We start from the raw sequence: 22,786 nt of genomic DNA, 5'->3' as shown, positions 1-22,786 counted from the left end.
TGTCTCCGAGTTGCGGCTGCATAATGAGAGAGAGCGTAGGGGTGAGGGGGGACACACAAACTGGGGAATGTCATCCTTATTCTATAATTCCCTGGAATTTTCTTTGCCATTTTCCCTCTCTGACTCACTCATGCTACTCCCCTCCCTCTAGGCTAGTGCTCATTAGCCCCTTGGCCCTCTCTAAACAGGTGGAGCATGTTTGGCACAGCCCTTCGACACACAGTCAGGCTTAATTGGGCTTGGAGGACCCCTTGCACCACGCACACATACATACATCACTCATATCCAAACCTCCCCCTCCCTCCCCTTGCTTCGCACTTTTCCCTCCATTCTTAAAGAGCCAATTGTCCCCATCTTATTCCCCAGGGTGAGGTTGTGGTTCCTGGGCTGGACCACGTAAATCCAGCCCCAGGCCTGTCTCCGGGCCTGGCTGACTCGCTGACTGACTGGCCCTCCTGGCCGCCTCACCCACCCAATCCTTCCCCATTCTCTGTCAAAAGATAATAACAACCACTACCCATACAAGCTCTATTGATATGCAGCCGTATCCCCCAAATGTCACCGGAGCTACTCTAGCCGTTGGCTCTTCCATCTCCTTGCTCCCATTTTCCCCCACCTTGCCTTTACCTCTCCACTACCTCTTTTTTTCCCATCTCTGTCTCTTTCCCGTGCTTCCTTGTGTTTTTTTTTTTTTTTCCTTTCCTTCTGCGTTCCTTGCTTTTGCTTCTCAAGGATGCAGTGAGAGTTATCCTCACGCGACTCCGCCGGTTTGTTTGAGCTGCATCCTCTGAGCTCTCTGAGCAAACGTGAAGCATCACCATACCTATCTGTGTCTGCGTAATTACAGCCGCATCAGCCTGTTTTTGGTTTTTCCCTTCACTCCTCCTTTCGCGGGCAAACACTTGACACTACCTTGAAAGAGCGTTTTCTTCAAAAGAAAGGGAGAAAAAAAAATCCCAGTCTTGCTTTGCGCCTCTTCTTTCTCTTTAGCTCGCGCACACGTCTACACTATCCAACCGCTGCTACGGTTTCGGCAATAACTCATTATCCTGTTTTCCAAATACAACAAGCATCTCACTTTTTTTTTTTTTTTTTTTTACATACGAATGGAGCTAAAGAAAAACTCGAGTGTGTTCTCTCTCTGCGCGCGTGTGTGTGTGTGTGTCGCTGGGGTTGCGCAGGGCAGGTGGGGAGGTTTGAATGTTAACTGCCTTATCACTCCAATTTCACACTCTCGCCTCCAGTCACGCACACACACACAAACACAATGCACACTCGCAGAAACACCCTGTTGCCTCCAGTCTCGTATGTGGCGACTGATTAACGGAGAAACAGAGGCGAGGGGGGGTCTCACACACACACACACACATGCTCACACACACACACACACACTCTCATAGTAACCCGTGCACACACTGCTAATCCCAGCCAGAGGGGAGGTTTTGTGCGTACGAGTGTGTTAATGAGTGTGCACGGCTGCTTCTGTAATGGGGCCACCTGTCTACTCATTAGCCTCGTTACCCAGCCTTTTAATTGCCCCCAAACTCTGCGTCGCGTCTCCTCCTCCTTCTTCTCCTTCTTCTTCTTCCCCTTCCCCTTTTTTTCTCGTCATCGCTTCAAGGGGGAAACTGTTGGGACGTATCAATAGTCTGACATCACCACATACAGCAAGGATTATGTCATAACATGTCGTGTGTGTGTGTGTGTGTGTGTGTGTGTGTGTGTGTGTGTGTGGGATGGGATTGGGTGGGGTTGTGTGAGTGCTGCATACCCATATGTCAGCGTATTAGCAAAGTGATTGCTTTGACCTCAGTATCAGGAGGCATATGAACAGGGTGGAGGGGGACCATTTATATACGCGCACACACTTTATGCACCCATGCACACGCAAGGATACCGGCTTGATTTGTGTTACCTTGAACAACCTAAAGCTCCTCCTCCGTCCCCTCTCACTTTTCAGGCTTCCCCCCCCGTCCTCCCTCCTCCCAAGTGCCTGCATGATTAGGAAAAAAAGGCTCTCCTATTACTGTGTTTTTATTACTACTGTACTCACACCGATAACCGTGATTATTTGTCTCAGCTTCAGGAAACTACAGCGGATAGTTTTATTGGATTCTTTTACAGCTTAGCATACATTTTCGCTTTATTTGTTTTAGCGCAGGATTTCTCAAAGCTGCTGAGAGTCCTCTTTTTTTTTTTTTTTCCCACACTCACGGTCTTAATACTTGCTTTGTGGTCCTTTTTTTTTTATTTTTTTGTGTTCCAAATTCGGTTAATAATCACTTCTTTATTACTTTGGGATGCAGCTACAGCCCCAAGGAGGAGTTGTTTGTCATCATTTGTCCTAAAACCAAAGATAAAGTGAGATTTTATGGGGGGGATTTTCTCCTCTGAATATGGGCCGATCCGCTCTGCTTTTCAAACTTTTAACTGTGGTTTCGGTCACATGATGATGGGCATTAAATCCTGGAACTAAATGTGTCATATTTCACAGATTATAAGGCTGAATGTGTGATTTTATATTTATATAACTTAATGTCTGTTTTGCTTAAACAGGCAGATCACAGCACTTCATCACTTAGATGAAGAAGTAAAACGAGCAATAAAAAGTTGACTCATTTATTAGTTGATCAGCAGAAAATTGAGAAACTTTTTTTGTGATAAATGTCACAGGCGCTAACTTGTCGAGTAATATTAATAACACGCCCGGAGATTTAAACAGGAAAGTTTCCTTTAAAGAAGCTCCAAGTGGGGGAAAAAAAAACTCTTTTAAAGGTATCAATCAGTTGTCAAAGCAGGTGCAGATCATGTTTTTCCTGGCGGTTCAAATAATCAATTAATCAACAAGCCATTTCCACTCTTGACGGTTATCTCTGACGGTTAAAAAATGTACATCTGCCGGCCGATCTGTCTCCAGTCGTCATATTTTCCTACCGTATCACTGACGCATAACTTAAAATTGCGAAACCGTGAAAAATGACCTGCGATTACTTGTGCAACCCTCCTTGTCCTGCACCCATCTCCCTCTCACCAAATCCATCTTACTTCCCTCCCACCCTCTCCGGGTCTCTGTCAGACAGCTCTCTGGGCTGTTGCCAGTCAAGTTACATGAGAGAACAGGCGGGCGTACATTCCTGCCGAACATAGCTTTGCACTCAGGGGATTCCCTCCCCTGTCTCTCTCTCTCTCCTCCCTCCTTCCCTCTCTTTTGTTTTGGTCCAATCCTGAACCATAACGTCCAGCTCCGTGAGCCCACAGGCTACACTTTCACCTCCTCCTTGTTTGCTGTTCTTCTTTGTCTTATAATCACGAAAAGGATGTCTCTTTTTTTTTTTTGTTCCAGGCTGAAATGCAGTGAACCATGAGTTATTTCTCACTCATGGCATAAGCTAAAGTTCTCACACGCTCCTTTATGTATGGTTGCACGGCAACTCCCATTTGCGTGGCCAGCTTGCATTTTTTATCTATTTTTTTTTTTGTAAAGAATTCCTTGCATGCAGCGGAGAAGCTCACTTGAATACTTTGATAGTGACTGCAGGGGCTCGGAAGCATTCTCTCTGTTGGATCCAAATTTATTGTCTCAGCGTGACTGAGATTCAAGAAGCTTTACTGTGTACATCAACCATAAGAAGACTCCTTTTGGGGTCTGAAATCTAGACTTGGCAGAATTAGTTTAAAGGGAAAAAAAAACACACTATTTTCTGGCAATTTAAAGATAAAACTATCAGTTGATTGAGACTCTAATCTGCAGATTGGATTATACAACTGCAATGATCACTGTCATTATCAGTGGCTGTTGTTTTGTTAATTGTGTCATTAATATAATGTCGGGAAAAAAAGCCAAGTCCACAACTCTTAATTGCTCATCTTGTCCAAACTCGCAGCGTCCAGAACTGAGATATTAAAAAGAGTAAAGATGTAAACCCTCATGTTTGAGAAGCTGGAACCACTTAATGTTTAGTACGTTGACTTAATAAATGACTAAGAGTAGCGGTGTTGTCGGTTCTGATCAGTTCATTTCACATCTCGATGTCGGCAATAATCCTGTTTCTTTGTAAGAAGACAGGAACTGAATGTTTTCATCATCAATTCAAGGTCATTTCTTTAATTAAAGTTAATCATTTTAGCCACAAGGTTACAGATTTAAAAGTGAAAGTCTTTCCTTTGCTTGTTTTGTTCAATCAAACGCCCAAAATGTCGGGTTTTTCCTCCATAGTGGCAGCGCTCAAAGATGTTTTAGCCAATAATTGGTAATTTTGTTAATTGGGATATCATTTGATTGGATGTAATAGACGTTCTGTTTATCAAATAGTCAGAGGTAAGAAGAAAATGCATAGATTTCTGTCAAAAGATGCAGCGCAGACTCATTTCCTTTTCTTGATGCTTGCTGTTCTGCCTCCAGGAGGGAATTCAGAACCAGGAACAACCCTGAACACCTGCTTGCAACAGAATTCATTTTGCAGTGCTGTGAAAACCAGTCCAGTTTGGACTTTTACTTGAGAAATAACTTCAACCATGACTCAATTCTGAGAATAATTTGCTGTAAATCAACCTGTTATTGAACATCACTGGACTGAAGTGGGGCCTTTTATTCAATTCTTACTAATGCATGACCTTAATCACAGCGAGATTGATGACTAACAGGGTTGATTAAATATTAAGGTGATGACAAATAGTCGACTAAATGTGATGATTTGTTGTCTGCGCACATTCTTAGTCATCCAGGTCATGGTAATCCTCGGGGCTTCAGTAAAGAGCAACTGGACTTCTCTTGTAGAATTTGAAGACGTTTCACCTCTCATCCAAGAGGCTTCATGTTTTACAACTAAAACAGTTTCTTTTTTACTGATTTGTTGCTTTTCTGCGTCTATCTTAATGTAGATCAGATGCGTTTGGATGTTTAGTTGGACAAAACCAGAAATTTGAAGATGTCACTTTTGGCTCTTAGAAACAAGCTGAACTCACCGAATACAACAACAAATCGGAGGATTAATTGATAATGAAAATAATCATTAGCTGCAGCTCTCTCTGTGATTATGGTTCATTGTGAACACTAGAACTGGCCTGCGTGTCCCAGTCACATTTGCTTTGCCACATCAGCACATATCAAGTTGCATCCAAAGGTCTGCGAATCTGAGTCAGGATGTTTTGATATATAGAAAACGTGGACAGTTTAAAAGGAAAATATTCCCAAAAACCATAACTTCTTGGCACAGTCTGATCTCTCTTTTGCTGAGAGAGCGAGAACAAAGAATTTCCGTAAGTGTCCTCATATTTAACCGCACACCCTTGGACGTCTGTTTTCGCTCCGGCTTGCCCCCTCCGTGTCCCCGAACTCCCAACACTGTCGCCACTGTCTCCTGTTACTCCCCTTCCTTTTCTACTCTCTGTTTTCTTTCCGCCCTGTCTCTCATACGTAGTCTGTGTTTAAAGTCCAAATTACCAAGGCAGCCTGTCTGAGTCCTGAGGCTGTTATTGATCAGCTGAGAAAGAGAGCGGTACGGGGAGGAAGAGTGAGCCGGGCCAGGCGGAGAAGAAGACGCCTGGAGAGCTTGTCTGAACCAGAGGGTCTATTTCTGACTGCCTCAGTGCGTCATTATTGGCCAGAAGACACCCGGGACACACGGGATGAGATGACGGATGGGCGAGCGGAGGAGGGGAGTGCGGGAGTGGGAGGCAGGGCAAAGGGTGAAGTTTAGTCTTGAGAGGTCACCTTTTCAAAGGTGCCCGAGATGTAAACGGGCCATTTTCTGGCCTGCAGCCTGAAGCCTGCGAGCTGCACACAAGTCTGTTTTCTGTCTGAAGCATGAGGTCACCGCACGTCCAACCTGACAATAAATTATTGCAGGTCTGCGCGAGGGTTCATCCAAATGATGACGTGTTTTATGGCAAAAAAAAAAAAAACAGGGGAGCAGGAAGGACTCAGTGGCGGTCGGCTGACATTCAAGTCCTGACATGTTGCTCCTCGCTCTCCCTTTTCTAACACACACTGACATGGTTGATATCATCTGCATTTGCAGCCAGCACATTCCAGGGGTCCATTCCTCTCCCAGCAGAGCGGAGACACACAGGCCACAGCTACCAGGACTTTCCCTGGAAGCTAATCTTCACACACAAAGATGCTGCGCTACCAGAATAGGTCTGATTCTTTGTTGGCATCTGATTCTAATTCTCCTTGTTGACAGAAGGTTTGTGTCAAATCCAGGTTTTGATTTGTGTTATAGATAAGTGTGGATAGGATCAGGGAGAAACAAACCCTCTTTAGCTGGAACTACCTGCATATTGATAACACATTACTGTAAAGTCCAGTACACTAGGTTCTTATCTTATATCAAGCATATAGTAAAAAATTAACCCTTTAATCTCCATGCAGGTCCTTTTTTTTTGGCTCCTGTCACATTTTTCCTCAGTGTGGGCTCATTTTTCACCACACAGCCTGCAGTTCAACCCAAAAAGACCCTGGATTTTGTCACTTAAATTTGTCGCATGACTGTTGGTCACAGCTGAGTCACATGGCTTCACAGTTTTTTGGTTTTTTTTGTCGATTCTAGTGAAAATGAGACAGCAGAAAAAAGTTGATTTTTGATTATGATAGTCCCAAGCTTAGATTTGGTGGTTTTGTGGTTTCTGGCTCTAAAAAATGTCATAATGTTGGTCAGTTTTTAAAAAGGGAGCATCTCTTTCAAACCTACCAGTGGATTCTTGGGATCAAAGGATTAAGGTCTCTTGCTATAAGTGACTACACATTGATAGTTTTAGGTAATATAACCAATGTTTGTCCCTGATGTAGCCTTCATTCACAGTAGAAATGTACATTTTGATTTCAAAATTAAGAGCAACACAAAGTCCAACACAAAATCCTGATGAAATGTTTAACTAACCTGTAATTTTTTGTACAGGCAGCATTTTTTTATTTATTTATTTTAAATCAGAAATCTGTTTTACATTACAAAATTAATCATATAAAAAGTCTTGGTAGTTTGATCTGATAATTCCTCAGGTCATTAATTGGTTGGTCCTTGTTAATTGAGAAAGTTGATGTTATTGATAGAGTTACGTTAAGGCGTAGCTCTCAATCAGACCTTTAGTCCGTAATGTTTAAATGAAGTGTTCAAAGACAGTCTGATGCCCTGATGCAGCAGTTTGCTGTCATATTAGTGTGGGTTTCATTTCTTTCTGCTTTTGTTGATGCATTCTGCGCACGCAAAAGAGAGAACACTGCTCTTATTGCACCACCCTGTAGAACAAAGGTCAGATGGAATGAATGAATGAACGATGCTGGAATTTTATTATTAATTTATTTTTTTAAAATCATGACTGTGATGAAGAAACTGCATAGCTGACCCACTAAACAAGGTCTGGCTCCCCAGCTCTGGGATCAAGTATAATAAATTAGATTCTCAGATTCTTTTCCGTTTCTAAATAACCAGCACTAACGCAGACCTCATGATGGATTGTTGGCACATCAGAGCGTCAAGCAGTGATTTATTAAGCAAGGCCGAGAAACACACATCTGACCTTAAATCTTACTTTCTCTATGCTTCTTTGAATTTAATCAGTTTTGCCAAACGTGGTTTAATCCTGGCACACTTTGCTGTCTTTGCGTTTGAACTCGTTTTCAGGTGACAAACATGCCTCTCTCTTGCTTTTTTTTTCTTTTTTTCTCGCTCTTAAGTTGATTGAGTCCAGGTTCCATTTTTAGAGGTGGGAAAGAGCTGTGTTGTTGAGGGGATCTGGTTTCGACAAACATCCGCAGACTAATAATAAATCATGGCTGCTCTACACAGCGGGGTGCTGTTGGCGTTAGTGTGGGTGCGTATGTGAGTGTGCATACATGTGTAAATCATCCTTTAAGTTAAAACCTTGCATTTAAACAAGGCCTCTAAACTTTATCATCCTCTCTGTGGTCTCTGTGGAGTGCAGCTACAAGCCTCTGCTTGCATTTCTCTCCTAATTAGCACAAAACATGTGAAACTGCACACCGACGATACCCTTATTTTCTAACCTTCCGCTAACCAAACCTAAACTCGTGCAGAGAAATTATGTAAATTCCCCCCATTCCTCAATTTGCGATGCACCCTTCCGGACATTACTCAACAGTCCTGGTTTGAGATTTTAACAAAACCAACTCCTAGAAGGGAGACGAGGATAAGAGAAGACAACAGCAGAAAAGATTTAAATGGAATGGAAGAGAGGTTAAAGAGAGAAGGTGGAGGTTGCAGAGGTGGTGATTTGCGACCCACAGGAAACAGGCTCATTTTCTCCAGCCTCTCGGAGACCATAACAGGCCCAGGCGCTGTGTGTTTCCTCTTGATAACACTCGCATGTACTCACACTTACTCACTCAGTCTGACATGCATGGCTATTAGACGGCAGATTTCTGTGTTAAAGATGCAGCTGTTTATTCGGTTATCTTTTAAGTTTATTGGCATCCCAAAAAAAAACTGCAAAGTATTAAAAGTATTCCCTGCGTATTTCTATTCTTGACAAGGTGGGAAAAGGCTTGCAAGTGTCTTATTCTCACTTATTGACAGCAGATGTGCACAGAGATGGTGAGAAATGAGGGCAAAAAGTCCTCAAAATGAGAACTAGAGGAATGATTGATGTGTTTCCCTTTTGTTCTTCCTGCTTCTTTCTCTGTTTTTGTCAGCCAGACAGCCAGTGCACTTACAGCCTCGGCTTTTTTTGAATTCGGTTACAGCGATAAGGACGGAAAAGAAAGTGAGAGGTAAAAAAAAGACAAAACTGTCCTTGTTCAGCTGGAATTCCACGAGACAATAGCTTCATCACACCTCTTCCTTCCCCGGCGCTCACTTTTTGTTTTGTCTTTTATCAGTCAGCTCCACACACCACCAATCTAGTAGGATGAATCAATAAGACGATACCACCGATTAGTCGACACCACTGATAAATGCAATTTTGAGTGTTTTTGCAGATAACAGGATAAAAAAAAAAAAAAAGGGCACGTGGGGAGGGGAAAAACTGTGGAAAAAATGTATTGCACGTAAGTGTAGTCTGCAAGAGGTGCCTTCAAGGTGCCGTTTCCAGACTCAGCCAGGAGGATGACGAGAATGATGTTCTGAAAAAAAAATTTCCAGAGATTGAGCGCTTCGTATTAGCTTTGAAGTTCGTCTGACAGGTGCGCATATGCTTCGACTGTAAGCAATATCACCTGTGAAGGAGGGGAGGGGGGACAAAAAAAAAAAAAGCTCTGCTATAAGGTTCTGTCACCTCGGAGGCAGGGCGTGTGTTTGTAAAGTGTGTGAAAAAAGAAAGGGAGTGGACTTGCTGTTGAGTGAATAAATACGTGTGTGTGTGTGTGTGTGTGTGTGTGGGTTGAAACATCATTACCTTGGGATTTGAGTACACGGCCAGACATCATTAGGCTTTAAGGCGAGAAAGTCTCCACGGCACCAGTTTTGCAGTCTGCCTGACCCAGCAGACACGACAGGCAGGCACGCCGTTTAAGATCATTTGTTCGGGTTTGCATGCATGCCCCTGCGCGCATGTGTGCGTGGGTTACTATGTGCGCCGCGTCCTGTGTGTGCGCGCATGTGTTTGCGTGCATGTTATTTATTTATTTTGCTTGGTAATATGCCTGAGCCTTCATTATAGCGGGAGCCATAACTTTGATAAATCACTTGGGCTTGGGGCCCTCACTGCTTTCACAGTATTAGAAAACTAATTGAAATTCTCTTCCGCCCCCTCCTCTCTCTCTCTCCCTCTCTCTCTTTCTCTCTCTCTCTCACCCTTTCCCTCGTTCTCTTCTTCTTCTTCCCGTCTCTGTAGCGAGGGCCAAACAGTACCGTGTTTTTTCAGCAGAATGGAAGCCAAGAGGGGGAAAATGTCATCACTGATTTAATAGGCGTATTCTTGCTCAGAAACACACAGCAGGCTCACACTCGCACACAAACACACACTGCACTCTGGGGAGTGTTAGGAATCCTGATAATGTCATCATAGGAATCTCCATAATGTACCCCCGGTCTCCTGCAGGCTCCGGTTCGACTCTGCCTCTCCTCTGTTTTTGATTAGATGAGGGGGGGGGATGAGATTTTAGGTTTAGGTTGATAGGATTTGGGAGTTTAGAAACTTGTTTCTATGGCCGTGATCCCCCCGCTGTCAACCCGGATTGAGGGGGCTGCTTGGTTCGTTGCCTGGGCTCTCCCAGCTGCCACTGGATTGAGGGTTTAGTCGTTTTATTGTCCGTGATCCTCCTGCTGCTACTTGATTTGTTTCATTCGCGGGGATCTCTCTCTGGGTTGCCGCAGCTAAAATTCAGGGTGTGGTTGTTTTGTTGCGCAGGATCTCCCACATGAAATTTGTTTGGGAGTTTGTTTTACTGTCCACGATCTCTTCCTCCTCCTCCTCCTCCTCCTCCTCCTCTCCCTCCTGCTGCTGCTGGATTTGGGGTCCGGTTGTTTTATGAGGCTCCGTCCCTCAGCTGTTGCTAGATTTAGGGGTTTAGTTGTTTTGTTGTCCAGGATCTCCCTGCTGCTGCTGCTGCTGCTGCTGGTGGTGGTGTTGAGGGGGGGTTTAGCCACTTTTTAATATCCAGACACTGCTACTGTTTGTGTGACACTTGGGGCTTTGTGTCCACCCAGCAACCTTCTCTTTCTCCCGCCGGGTGAGCTTTGCAGTGTGAAGCCAAAGATTTAGCGATGAAAGCGGAGAGTCTGTGTGTGTATATATGTGAGGCGGCTTGTTGTGAAGCAGGCGATTTCGTGGAGTCCTGTCAGCACACAAAATTCTCTCTGCAAACATTCCTCTGACGTGATGTGAGCCCAGGAGAGCAGGGCGGCGTACGAGCCTCTGTGTGTGTGTGCTTTCGACAGTCGGCGTGCGTCTGTTGCCCCGGCAAATCCATACCATCGCTCTGAGGCAGGCGCATAGTCACACATGCACACATAGTTTGCGTGTGTGTGTGTGTGTGTGTGTGTGTGTGGTTAATGAGGATGTGTTGATTGATTAGACTGCAGTAATTAGCTGGAGTTTGAAAGCCTGGAAAGGTCTCTGCTCTGGTGGGAGTGTCCCCTCTGGAGAGACATTGAACTGTGCTATGCACCATTACATTACAGACACACACACACAAACACAACAGAAAACAGTCCCATCCGAATCTCAGATGCGGGATGAGTCATCTCGGAGGCAGACCTAATACTTGGTGCAAGTGTGAAGTAAGAGGAAGGATGTTTGTTGTGTGTGTGTGTGTGTGTGTCGGAGACGTAAGGATGTTTGCAGCGTGGAGATGTGTGTTGCAGAGTGAGATGTGCTTGTGCCAGCAATTTCTTTTCCTGCACAGTGTGGCCCGAACACTGACCTGATCCTCTGCCTTACAAATCAACTCTTCTCTCCCTCACCACCTCCTCCTCCTCCTCCTCCTCCTCGTCTTCCTCCCGCTCATTTGCAGTTTTACTTCCAGTCTGCTACCTAGATTCCATCTGCGCACCACAAAGCTGCTTCTAGTAAATGCAAATAACATGGTACTAAGTATGACAACCTCAGTCTCTGGCCCTGAGTTATGAGGATGCAGAATGAACGGCTTCATTAAACCATTGCAAACACTGCCACCACATGGTCAACTGGAGAACTTACATGTCGATTCAGTGGTTTTGCTGGCGCCTACTTTTCTCATCTGTGCTTTACTTCTTGATCTACACTAAATCCTTGATTTAAAACACACACAAAAACCATTAAAATTTGCACCTTGCACTTTTAAAACACATCCACATGAGCTCAGATCTCTTAAATGTGTTACATTAGGAAATTTTACCCTTCTTATTGAATGATTGACCCCACGTTACTTCCAATTTTCAGTGCAGTTAATGAAATCATATTTTAATACAATTCTTTCTTCTCCACACTTTTTTGTGTCCCTGTGCAGGAAGTTCTACTACATTACTCTGCTGAGGGACCCTGTGTCTCGCTACCTCAGCGAGTGGAGGCACGTGCAGCGGGGAGCCACGTGGAAAACCTCCCTGCACATGTGCGATGGACGAACCCCAACGCCGGAGGAGCTGCCCTCCTGCTACGAGGGGTCCGACTGGTCGGGCTGCACCCTGCAGCAGTTCATGGACTGTCCCTACAACCTGGCTAACAACAGACAGGTACGGGGAAAAAAACAGCCGAATATGATGAAATCTAGCTGCAGTGTTGAATCAACAAAACAATAAACAGTGTATAGTGTAACCTTCAGGAGGTGTTGCACGCTGTTGCACAGTCCCTTGACTTAAAGCCAGTGCAGCCACCGAGAAGGACGGTGCACACAAATCCTCAGCCATTCGCCTTTGCTTTTGTGCTTCCTTTGGCCGTTTGTGGAAAAGAGGCTCTTTTACTGCACACCTTTAAAGAGCAGCTGATTTCAGCCATCCATCACTGCTGCCAGGCTAACCTGCATCTCTGCGGCCGACCTGACTTCTCTCCTGTCTGCCTGACTGCTTTATTTTGTTCACCGTAAAGATTATTGTCAGACATTGTCAGCTAGTCCTACGGAAAACACCAATCCAAGGAATTCATATCTGCAGAAAAACACATCAGTTGGATTTGAAGGAGCTATGTGAATTTGTTTTTCATTTGATTTCCTCCATCCAGAAAGAGGAAGGTACATGTATAAGGGGAATTGCACATGTGTGAAATGCGCTCTTTCTCTGTGTCTCACACACACACACACACACACACACACACACACACACACACACACTTGCTCGTACACAGTCGGGAGTTTGCCTGCTGGCTATAAACACCTCAAATTCACACCTTCTTTTCTCATGCTATCTCAGTCTCCCACCTCAACGTGTTGGCCAGCTTATCTCATCTCAGCCTGAGGGTGTTATTACTCAGGGTCCCATGACTTATAAATGTGGCACTAACACACAAACTTGAGGCATCCTGATGAACCCGGCAGGCTGAGGTTCGCGCTCTTATGAATCCAAATCGGTGTGCAGTCCCTCTTCCTTTGCTGTAATGGGATGAGATCTCGATTGATCGTTTTGGAACCAAATTCACCAGAATTGAAACTACTTAACATTAGTCTGTGATCAAGAGCTTTAAAGGAAATAAGACACTAACAATACTGAGATACTAAAGTTGTGAAACAATCTAGTTCATGCATAAAATGCAGGACACGAGGATTCACGCTGCACCTGTGATGTTTTTCATTTTCGATCTTTTGCCTGTTTGAATTTGTTCTTCTTTCTTGGTGAAGTGATTCTTCATTCAGTCTTTGAATTATTAACAAAATGTTCATAATAACTTCCTAAAACTCAAAGTAATACCTTAAAAACGTACTTCTTTCCACTAACTGTTTTGCAGTGTTCATTGCTATTAATGTACAGCACTCTGAGCTGCACTCTTGTATTAAAGATGATAAACGAATCTTAATTAGTAACATTTAAAAATGAAAAACCCTGAAGGAAGGTGAAGCAGAACTCCAGCTTTTCAAATGTTGTGTTTTTCTTAAATCTTAATGATCAGACATTTAGTCACTTAAAACCAGTTGCTGAAGACTGGGAATAAGACTGGTTTTTTCACAGTTTTTTAAGCTCTCATTGACTAAAAAGTCAATTGATTCATAGAGAAAATGGTTAGAAGATGAATCGATAATGAAAACAACTGTGACTTGCTGTCCTGTTTATGACTAATCAGTTGTCCAAATAGCTGCTGATTAATTTTCTGTCATTTTCTAGAGGATTCATGAAATCACTTCAGCACCATTCAGCCACAAAGACAGATTCTGTTTGACATATGTGAATGATTGAAACCTCCTTCCCCTCTTTTTGTCCCCTCATGTGTAGGTTCGTATGTTAGCGGACCTGAGCCTGGTCGGCTGCTACAACATGTCCACGGTTCCAGAGAAGAAGAGAGCCCAGCTTCTCCTGGAGTCAGCCAAGAAGAACCTGCGAGACATGGCCTTCTTCGGTCTGACGGAGTACCAGAGGAAAACCCAGTTCCTCTTTGAACGAACCTTCAGGTTGCGCTTCATCAGGCCTTTCATGCAGTACAACAGCACCCGGGCTGCAGGCGTGGACCTGGACAACGCCACGGTCAGTGATTTATACGTGGTAGACTGAGATTTTTGTACAAATAATCGGAAAATAATCGAGTAGATGAGGCATATGAGAAAGTCAGCGGTGGACTGTCGCAAAGTGGATTCACTGAGACTTAATTTGGCAATTTCCATTTTGAGCTGAAATTCTACCTTCAGAACATTTATTTGATATTTATAGTGACTTTACATATTGAGAACTTGGGTTAAAAACACACAGCAGCCTGTATGTCAAAGGTGAAACCAGGATTTTTCCAACCTTTTAGGACCATCCTTGCATGTCAAAAAGGAAAATAAAACAAATATTATCTGAGAATGGAAAAAAAAAAAAAAGGGAGACACAGAGAGTAAACACTCCAGTCTTATATTACTGTGAAATGAGTTGGGATGACTCTCCCTGTTTAAAAAACAGCAGCTTCAAACATGTTCTTCACACTTTGATTGGTCCAGTGTGGGAGTTCTTAAACTCAATTCTTAGCCAAAAAAAAAAAAAAAGAAATATATCCTCCAGTACACAGCAGACTGGTGGTTTATACATCAAACTCTCTTTGGTGGAGAGAAAATAAAATATGCACAGCTGACAGACGCTGTGGAAAGGTAGACCGATGGTTTATTATCACAAGAAAGAGGAAACATCACTTTGTGAAGATTTGGAGTATGACAGGTGGGAAGTCTGTGTCTCGTAATAAAAGTAGTTTTTTAAAATTAGTGTTTAATTCAAATCTTTCTGAAGGTTCTGTGTGAAATTTGAGTAATTTTGAAGAATTAGTTTTATAAAGAAAGTCATATAATTACATCAACAGGTTTCGAGAAGAACGTTTACCTTAGATTTTTCCCCGCAAAGCTCCTGAAAGCCACTCGTACCCTCCGAGATCCCAGCGAGTCATTTCTGATTGAAACCAGTTTCCAAATTGTTTGACGGCTGTTCTCTGATAGATGAAGTCTTTATGTTGACGACTTGAGCTGAGCGCCGTCTTCCTGGCTTTGTGCCGGTGTCCCCCCATGCTGCTGATCAAACATCTCTAATTTTCATCAGTGCAGCATGTCGCTTCCCTCTGTTGTAGCACACGTTGCTCGCAAATGATATCCTGCGCTCCATCGCAGATTTCAAAGGGATTCTCTTAATTAAACACATTTCACCCGCTCCATGTTGAATTCAGACTCAGCAGAAGATAGATGCCAATAAAGGCAGCTGCATTGCACAAGCGAACATCAAACACGTTTCTGTTGTCTCCACATTGCCAGCACACTCTTCTTCTTCTTCTTTTTTCTTTTTTCAGCTCCCTCTCTCTGTAGAAGGCCCTATAAAGCATTTGTTCAAATGCCGTGTCGAAGATGTTTTCACAGCTGGAACATTAATAGTTGGAACCGGAAGCTTATTGGCAGAATTTTAACTGCACCACGCTGAGGAACCTATAGGCGGCTTTTCACTGCATGAACGTAGTCAGCCTTTCGATTGCCGCTGCTGTGAGATCCAACAGCTTCGACCGCAACGTTAACTTTAAGTGTGACGACAAATAGTAGCTACTGGACGTTCCTGCAGTTTTAAGTAAATAGACAAAAGGAGGGTTTGCTACACTGGTTAATATAGTGACCTTTATGAAGATAATGGTGACGCGAGAGAGGAGATGATTGCTACTTGATGGGCAGAAAATGGCCTTTGTGGTCCTTCAAAGTTCAACCCATTGGTTTTTGTCACCTCCGAGTTTAACCAGTCAGTGTAATTAGTCGATTTTCAGAAGTACCTTCCTCTGATGGATCCTTTTTTCTTCGCAGAAAACAGCCTTAAAAGAAGTTCAACGTGGGTTTCTTTTGCAGTTGGAACATGCACAAAGGTTCAGGCCACCCTAAAGCAGCCCACAAGTTCCTGCAGTGGAGAACGGCATATTGATTGAGTTCCTGTGAAATAGTTCCAAATGCTAAACAAGTTCCTACTCTGGAGAATTTCTGATCATTCTCAAACCAAACCTTATATGTGCCACTTCATTCACAAAACACTGCTGGTGTCAATGTTAGCATGAGGGAGGGAACACTTCTTCACACCGTCTGAACCTCAAGCAGTTTCTGGGAGGTTTTTTTGTTTTCCTCACTGTCGGCTCATTTTTCACTGCAATATAAATTAATGCACCTCTGTAGAATCAGAACAGTCCTGACTAGAAGCAGAAGACTCTCAAACGCCTGTTGTATAGTATAAAAAAAGGCATAGGACCATAAATCATTTCAATTCAAATCAAGTTTAATTCGTTGATTTCACAAAACTTTTGAAAATCTGGCTTGTACAGTGTTTTTCCATGTGCCTACAGGTGTAGCCAAACATGGACAGACATGGTGGCTTTTACTTCTGACATGAACACAGCCTGCAGTTCAGCTGAAAAGTCACTGGATGTTGGTCATGTGACTGTTCATAGCAGCTGAGTCACTAAGGACTTCAGTGTTCAGACAGCGCGATTTGTTTTTGTTTTTGTTGTTTTTACAGAATCTGGCTCGTGCAAACAGTTTCTTTTTTGTAGAATTTTTGAATGAGACAAAGAGAAACTAAAGTGATTCTGTTGCTGGAGTTCTAGATCAAAGATCGTTGGAAAAGTGAACATCCGATGATTTGTTCAGTTTTTACAGTTCCTGGCTCTGATAAATGGCGTCACTTTGGCGAGCAGTCAAGGGGCAGTCATGATGTATAGCTTGCTAGTCTAGCTTCCTGAGTTTAGGTCCTTTTTGCTCTTTAGATCGTAGAACTTTTTGGTTCCTTGTTGGTCCTGGATGCCAAAAATGTCCCTCCTCAAGGGGTAGTACTTTTAAAAGGTTGGTCGGTGGTTGGTCATTAATCACAAGGATCTCTGGATGTCCCTGGAATCAATATCAGAACAAGGACTTCACAATTTTTGATGCGTATTAATGGTATAAGAAAATGTAGGCTTTAATGTCAACGATAAGAGTGGGACAAAATGGGGTAAGGACAAGAAGCTGTTGTGGAAGAATAAAGCAAATTTGGAAATCCATCGTCGATTTAACTTGCTTAATCTTCAGGGTTTTTTTAGATACATTATAGAAAGAATTCCCAAAAATGATGTACATCCTGAAAGTTGAAAAGGCAATAGTCTTCTCTTTGTGTTAATTCTTCCTTCTCTAGTTCCTGTTTTCCCTTTCTCCTTGTCCACTCATCTCTTGCTGTGATTCAGCTTAAGAAAACCTAAATGTTCCTTGTGCTCCCTCCTCCAACAGGTCCAGCGCATAGAGGAGCTGAACGAGCTGGACATGGAGTTGTACGACTACGCCAAGGACCTGTTCCAGCAGCGCTACCAGTACACCAGGCAGCAGGAGAGGCGGCAGCAGCGCATCAAGAACCACATGCGGCAGAACCGCCTGGGCGTCAGCCTGTGGCCCTCCCGCAGCTGGCAGAACCTGGTGGGGACACTGGAGGACGGAGAGGGGGAGAGGGAGGAGCGGGAGGAGGGAGAGGAGGGAGGCAGAACGGAGGAGGCGGGCAGCAGGCTCCCCACTGAGGACTACATGAACCAGATCATCAACCGCTGGTAGCAGCAGAATGAGAACAAACAGACATGCATATGTAATGTGAAACACATATACACACACACACACACACACACACACACACACACTTACATTCACAGAAAGTGGCTCCTGCTTCAAAGACCCAAATGACTGACAAACAGACTTTATCAGAGAGTCGGGCTGCGAGAATCAGAGTCCAAGTAGGTTGCTATGGAAACCTGAGCTTGGTCGATTGCATCAGCTCACATTATTGAGGTTTGCCCAGTTGTTATTAGCGCCTGCTTGCCCTTTCCCTCCCTCTGCGTTTCTTTGTCTCTCCCATCATCATTACTGACTGAGCAGAGGAGAGATATTTTTAAAAGTTGCTGACAACAGAGTATCTCAACAACCTCGCCCGCCTCCGCTGCGCCTCCTGTATTCCTCTCGTTCTCTGTGGCCTGATATGGAGCATGAGAGAATGAAATCAAGTCTGTGAATTCCCACTAATCCTCGCAAAAAAAACAAAAAAAAAAAACATGGAAAAAAAAGGACCAGTCTACTTCCTGGATGCTCCGATTTCAAAGGAACTGGGGAAGCTATGAAAGTATGCTGATGGCTGGGCTGAACAAAGAACATGGTGGGAGTACATTAAAAGACTGTACTACAAAGAAAGAAAGCGAGAAAAAGATGGACACAGTTGTGTAATAAAAGCTTTCTGCTTACAAAAAAAAAAAAATCAGCCATTTCACCCATGAACACGCTTTGGTCATGAGATAGTGACAGTCTCATTCTCATTTTAGGATGATTTCATTTGTATTTTCCTTTTGTGTTTATGCTTTTTTAAAAGCAGAATTGTAATAACACTGAGACCAATATTGCTGCCTAAAGAAAAGTGATTCCTTTATTTCTTTATTTTTATTTGTTTTTTTAAGTCAAAGCTAATGGATTGGATTGACGTACAATGGACCATAGCCATTACTGAAGCCTTGCTTCGTGGGGGAGAAAAGTGGCCTGTTTTTCTGTTAAAGGTTCCCAAAGCTCCTGTCGCTTAACAAGTTCATTATTTCTCCTTTTCTCTCCCTTTTTTTGGGATTTCAATCCTGCGGAGAATGACAGCCAATTACAGAGCCGAATCTCACATAGGTGCGAAGAAATCAAAGGCAGGGAGAGGAGGGAGACGAGTGAGTCTGCTGTAGGTTGTTGCCAGGAACTGTGGTGCGTGAGCGGCAAGCGCTTTGGAAGCCTTAACGCAGACAAATGCTTGAGATGGGAGCTGTGGAACTACTGGTCACCATGGCAATGTGGGCTCTTAATGTAGTGGGTGGCATTTTCAGTTTCTCGATTTGTCTTTTCCTTTCCTTTTCTTTTTCTTTTTTTTTTTTTCTTTCCCTGACTGTGTTGTAAAAACGGCAGTCTCAAACAAGCCTCCGTCCCACCCGCTGTAAGGGCTCGCACGCCGCTGGTGACCCGTAGTTCGTTAGTCTGAGCTACATTTTAGTCGGTTTTACCCTGAAGAACGGACAGGGCGAGGTAGCAGTGCCTCTATGTACTGGGATCATAGTCAACATAATTATTGCCAGATATTATGTCTGCATTATACTACAGTAATTTCTCTGACTACTCGTGAGTCTGTGTGTGTGTGTGTGTGTGTGTGTGAGTGTGTTTCTGTGTGTGTGTAAATAGTATGTACAGTATGCCTTTGATTGGCGTATGTGTATGCCTTTGTAAATAGTGTGCCTGACTGACAGAGGATGTCTGCTGAGTTTTGTGAATGACTGGTTTCATGACCAATTATCTTGCCATTTTATTTTTTTATTTTAATTTTTTTTTTTTTTTTGGTGGTGGAGGGCAGCGCAACAAAGTCCCTCCAACAGAGTGTGACCAGCAAAGTGATGCAAGCCAATAATACTCCCCCTGTCCTGTTGTGTCCTTAACCCCTTTCCTTTCTCCCTTTTTCTTGTCTCCTTCCCATGAAGCGGTTTAAAGATTGTGTCACTAAAGTTACCTAAAAATTGTAATTTGCATTGAAAAAAAATCCACCTTTTATGACATGTTTTCACCATTAACGGCAGAACCTATGAGTAACGTTGGCAGGTTCCATTTGTTTTTATTCAGTCTTGACCTTGACACTCTGTACATTAGTCTGTGTTTCAGCCATGTGTTGCTCCCTACTCAAACCTTAGGAGGAAATCCAAACTGTATTTTTTTTATCCAGCAGCCGGCCACATCTTTAAAGGTGTTTCCCTGATCCCACAGGGCTCAGCTGTTTGCACGGGGCAAAACCAAAGTATTTCCCCAGACTGTGCTGGATACTGGCGCAGCTTGGGCAGCTCACTTATCATACGGTTGCGAAATAGAGGAAGTCTGACTAAAGATTTGATTTAAACGCTGCTTTAGCCCCAGCTGAACAATTTGATATAAAGTAAAATATTGAGGCGTTACAAAAATAACGTATCAACAAATAACATTTACATTTCTCTCCTTTAGGTTTGTGTAGGGAACACTGTTTTATAAATCACAGAGCTGGCTTTCTGCTGGCTCAGAATGGGCCTCTGGGGAGTGACTGTGCACCACAATAAGCATGATCAGTCTTCATGCAGTGCAGGCAATGAGTCTGTGTTGCCTTATTTGAGAGAAATCTGTGTGTTCCTGTTATTTCTGACAATTTTGATAAACAGAAATGTCTGTTATGCTTGACTAAATGCAACCCCTTTTAACAAAAATGGTTATAAATTATAGATTTTTTTAAAAAATGTCTTTTTATTTCGATGGTTTTGTTTTGTCCGTGTCTGAAATCTAGTTTTGCCGGAAAAACAGTGATGTACTGAGTGACAAGGTCTCAGATGGGGCTATAATGGCGGCAATTTAAGTCAACTGTTGCCAAGTCCATAACAGCTAAAATATAACTTTTAGCATTTGTCCTTATTTTGACGATTGTTTTTTTTAAAGAAAAGAAATCACCACCGTACAACTACAAGTGGACTTACCTGCTTAGCCGAACGCATCCCATTAATTTCATCTTTCAGTCACACGATCAATATTTTAAGGCGATCAAATTAATAAGCTTGAGGTTATGAAATAAAGGTGTAAAAGTAAGCTACATCTGCTCATTGTCGGATATATTTAGTGTTCTATTTTAGGCGATGACGGATCTTTTAGCTGTTTTTAAAAGCTACTTGCAAATTGTAAAAACTCATTTTAATTGGATGAGGTATTTCAATGGATCGATACTGGATTCCGGTTCGATCAAACCCCCCCCCAACCCTAATCTACAAGCGAAGAGCAATAAGAAGAGAACACCAATGAGCAGGTGAAGAAGAGAATGTAAAAGTGAGAAGAAACTGAATGTAGTCCAGGTTCAGTGTCATCAGTCAACCTGCTGCCTTTGTGTTTAGACAACAACATGATGCATCCTGGTGTTAATAGTCCTTTTTTTTTAAAGTCTCAAAGAAGGGGACTATTTAGCTGCCCGCCATTTTCTTGTTAAATTTCAGCTAATCACCCCGAATCCTCCTGTCGTCCTGTGTCTGTCTATTTGATCAGCTCCTTTTAAATCAGGGATGATTCATGAATGGAAGGAGGGAAGAACAAGGGGGGGATGATGAAAGGCATTGGGACACATCCAGAGTCAATATGCTTCTTTTTTTTGTGTAGCCTTCAAAGTAATGCAATAGGGACAGAGAAATGGATATGGAAAGAGTGATCTCCCCTTTTTTCATATCAACTTCCCCGTCATTGTGCTCTCGAAACTGGAGACTTGAAAACACGCTGCAGCTCCAGGCATTTTGCCCGCAACTTCTTTTTCAGAGTCAGACTTGCATTAGTCCGTGTTTTGGGCTCAAAACCAATATCTGGCTCTGCATTAGTAGTTAAAGAAGGAATATGAAACCGATTCTCTATGTTGAGACTGTTTTTTATTTCCAGTGTTCCAGTTTTGAGTGACCGTCAAGTCTTGAAGCAGTCCAAAAAAAAAAAACCTCAACAGTGTGTGAAAGACAAACTCAACCCTTTCACAGAAATGATTCCAGAAACTGATGCTCTGAAGCTATTCTCAAGTATTTCATGTCTCATCACTATGTATATCTGATGTCTTAACAGCGTTTCCTTTGTGACAATGAAGCAACCCAGGTGTCGCTACCATCATCCTTTTTTTTTTCTTTATTTTATTTTATTTTTTTAAAGATGTGTTAAAGAGAGTGTGATAGAGACGTGTTTTTTGAATTGGTGTGCAGTCTGTCTCTGGCTCTTTCTGTATGCATCTTTCTGGGTTTGTTTCTTATGATTGCAAAAATGAATCATCAAGCCACCAATTAAAATATTTCATTTTTACAGACCTGACTGTGTTGTGGTTGTCACTGCATATCATTTGTGATGTGTCCCGCTCTGTCACTGTATTATCAAGCGAGCTCTCTTGGAGAAACATCTCCCCCTTTGACTTCGCATCCGAAGCACCGAACATGAAAACCAGCCACATATTCATTTGAGACACACTCGGTGGTTTTTTGACAACTTGTGTGGGAGCTTTGCCCTCCAGGTTTCTACACTTCCATTCACAGGCCAATCTGTAACTAGAGGACATTTCTACCACTCGCCTACACTAACCACAGGACCATGACCCCATAAAGCAGCCTGTTCCCCTCCTAATGACAGCCTCAGTCCTGTCAACCGTGATCTACAGCCTAATTCTATCTGCAGACACCCGGGGCCTGCCTTAGCACACTTATATGCACACAAATATGCTTCTTCCCCCCGCTGTGGCAGGTAGGCGTTTTGGCGAGCGAGAGGACGGCGACTGTGGGCCGGTATAAATATCATTCCCTGTCCTTGGCTGAGCATGCAAACGAGAGGGAGCAGAGCACAGGCCTTCACCCCCGTCTCATCAGCACACCACCGAGCTTCAACTCTGACCTCCGCAGGCAGGGCGGAAAAATAATTTGCCTGGACAGGAACGGGGCCGAAGCAATTGGCTGGAGGGAGATCAAAGCGAGCAACAAAAGCGAGAGTGTAAGGGAGATGAGGACTCAGAGGGTCTTTATGTACGACAGGAGGAAAGAGAGGATGTTTTTTTGTGGCCAACATATGAACAGAGAAATGGGTGAAGCGGGAGAGAAAAGGAAGAGCTGTGCAGCCTCTCTGGCAGCTGGTAAATGGTGTATTAGACTGAACGCAGTCTTTAATCCTCCCCGTAGCTCTGGGTCGCTGTCATTTCAAGTGCAGCTGGACTAAACAAACAATAATGGCTCAGCTACTGCA

The 22,786-nt window shown here is 43.3% G+C and overlaps 1 protein-coding gene across 1 annotated transcript in view; it reads left to right on the top strand.

Annotated features, from left to right (window-relative positions):
• hs6st1a (heparan sulfate 6-O-sulfotransferase 1a) overlaps positions 1 to 21,871 on the top strand; it is a 61,515-nt gene extending 39,644 nt beyond the window's left edge. The window contains exons 2-4 of the mRNA XM_008276939.1: positions 11,885 to 12,107; positions 13,794 to 14,042; positions 17,264 to 21,871. Of these exons, the coding sequence (XP_008275161.1) occupies positions 11,885 to 12,107; positions 13,794 to 14,042; positions 17,264 to 17,578 (787 nt within the window). The 3' untranslated portion in view covers positions 17,579 to 21,871. The remainder of the gene's footprint in view (positions 1 to 11,884; positions 12,108 to 13,793; positions 14,043 to 17,263) is intronic.
• Positions 21,872 to 22,786: the final 915 nt, after the last annotated feature.

Source organism: Stegastes partitus, unplaced genomic scaffold (assembly GCF_000690725.1).
Source record: "Stegastes partitus isolate 25-593 unplaced genomic scaffold, Stegastes_partitus-1.0.2 Scaffold83, whole genome shotgun sequence".
In the NCBI taxonomy this organism is placed as follows: Eukaryota; Metazoa; Chordata; class Actinopteri; family Pomacentridae; genus Stegastes; species Stegastes partitus.
Note: the sequence above shows the minus strand (reverse complement) of the source record. Positions and strands in the feature narration are given on the sequence as shown.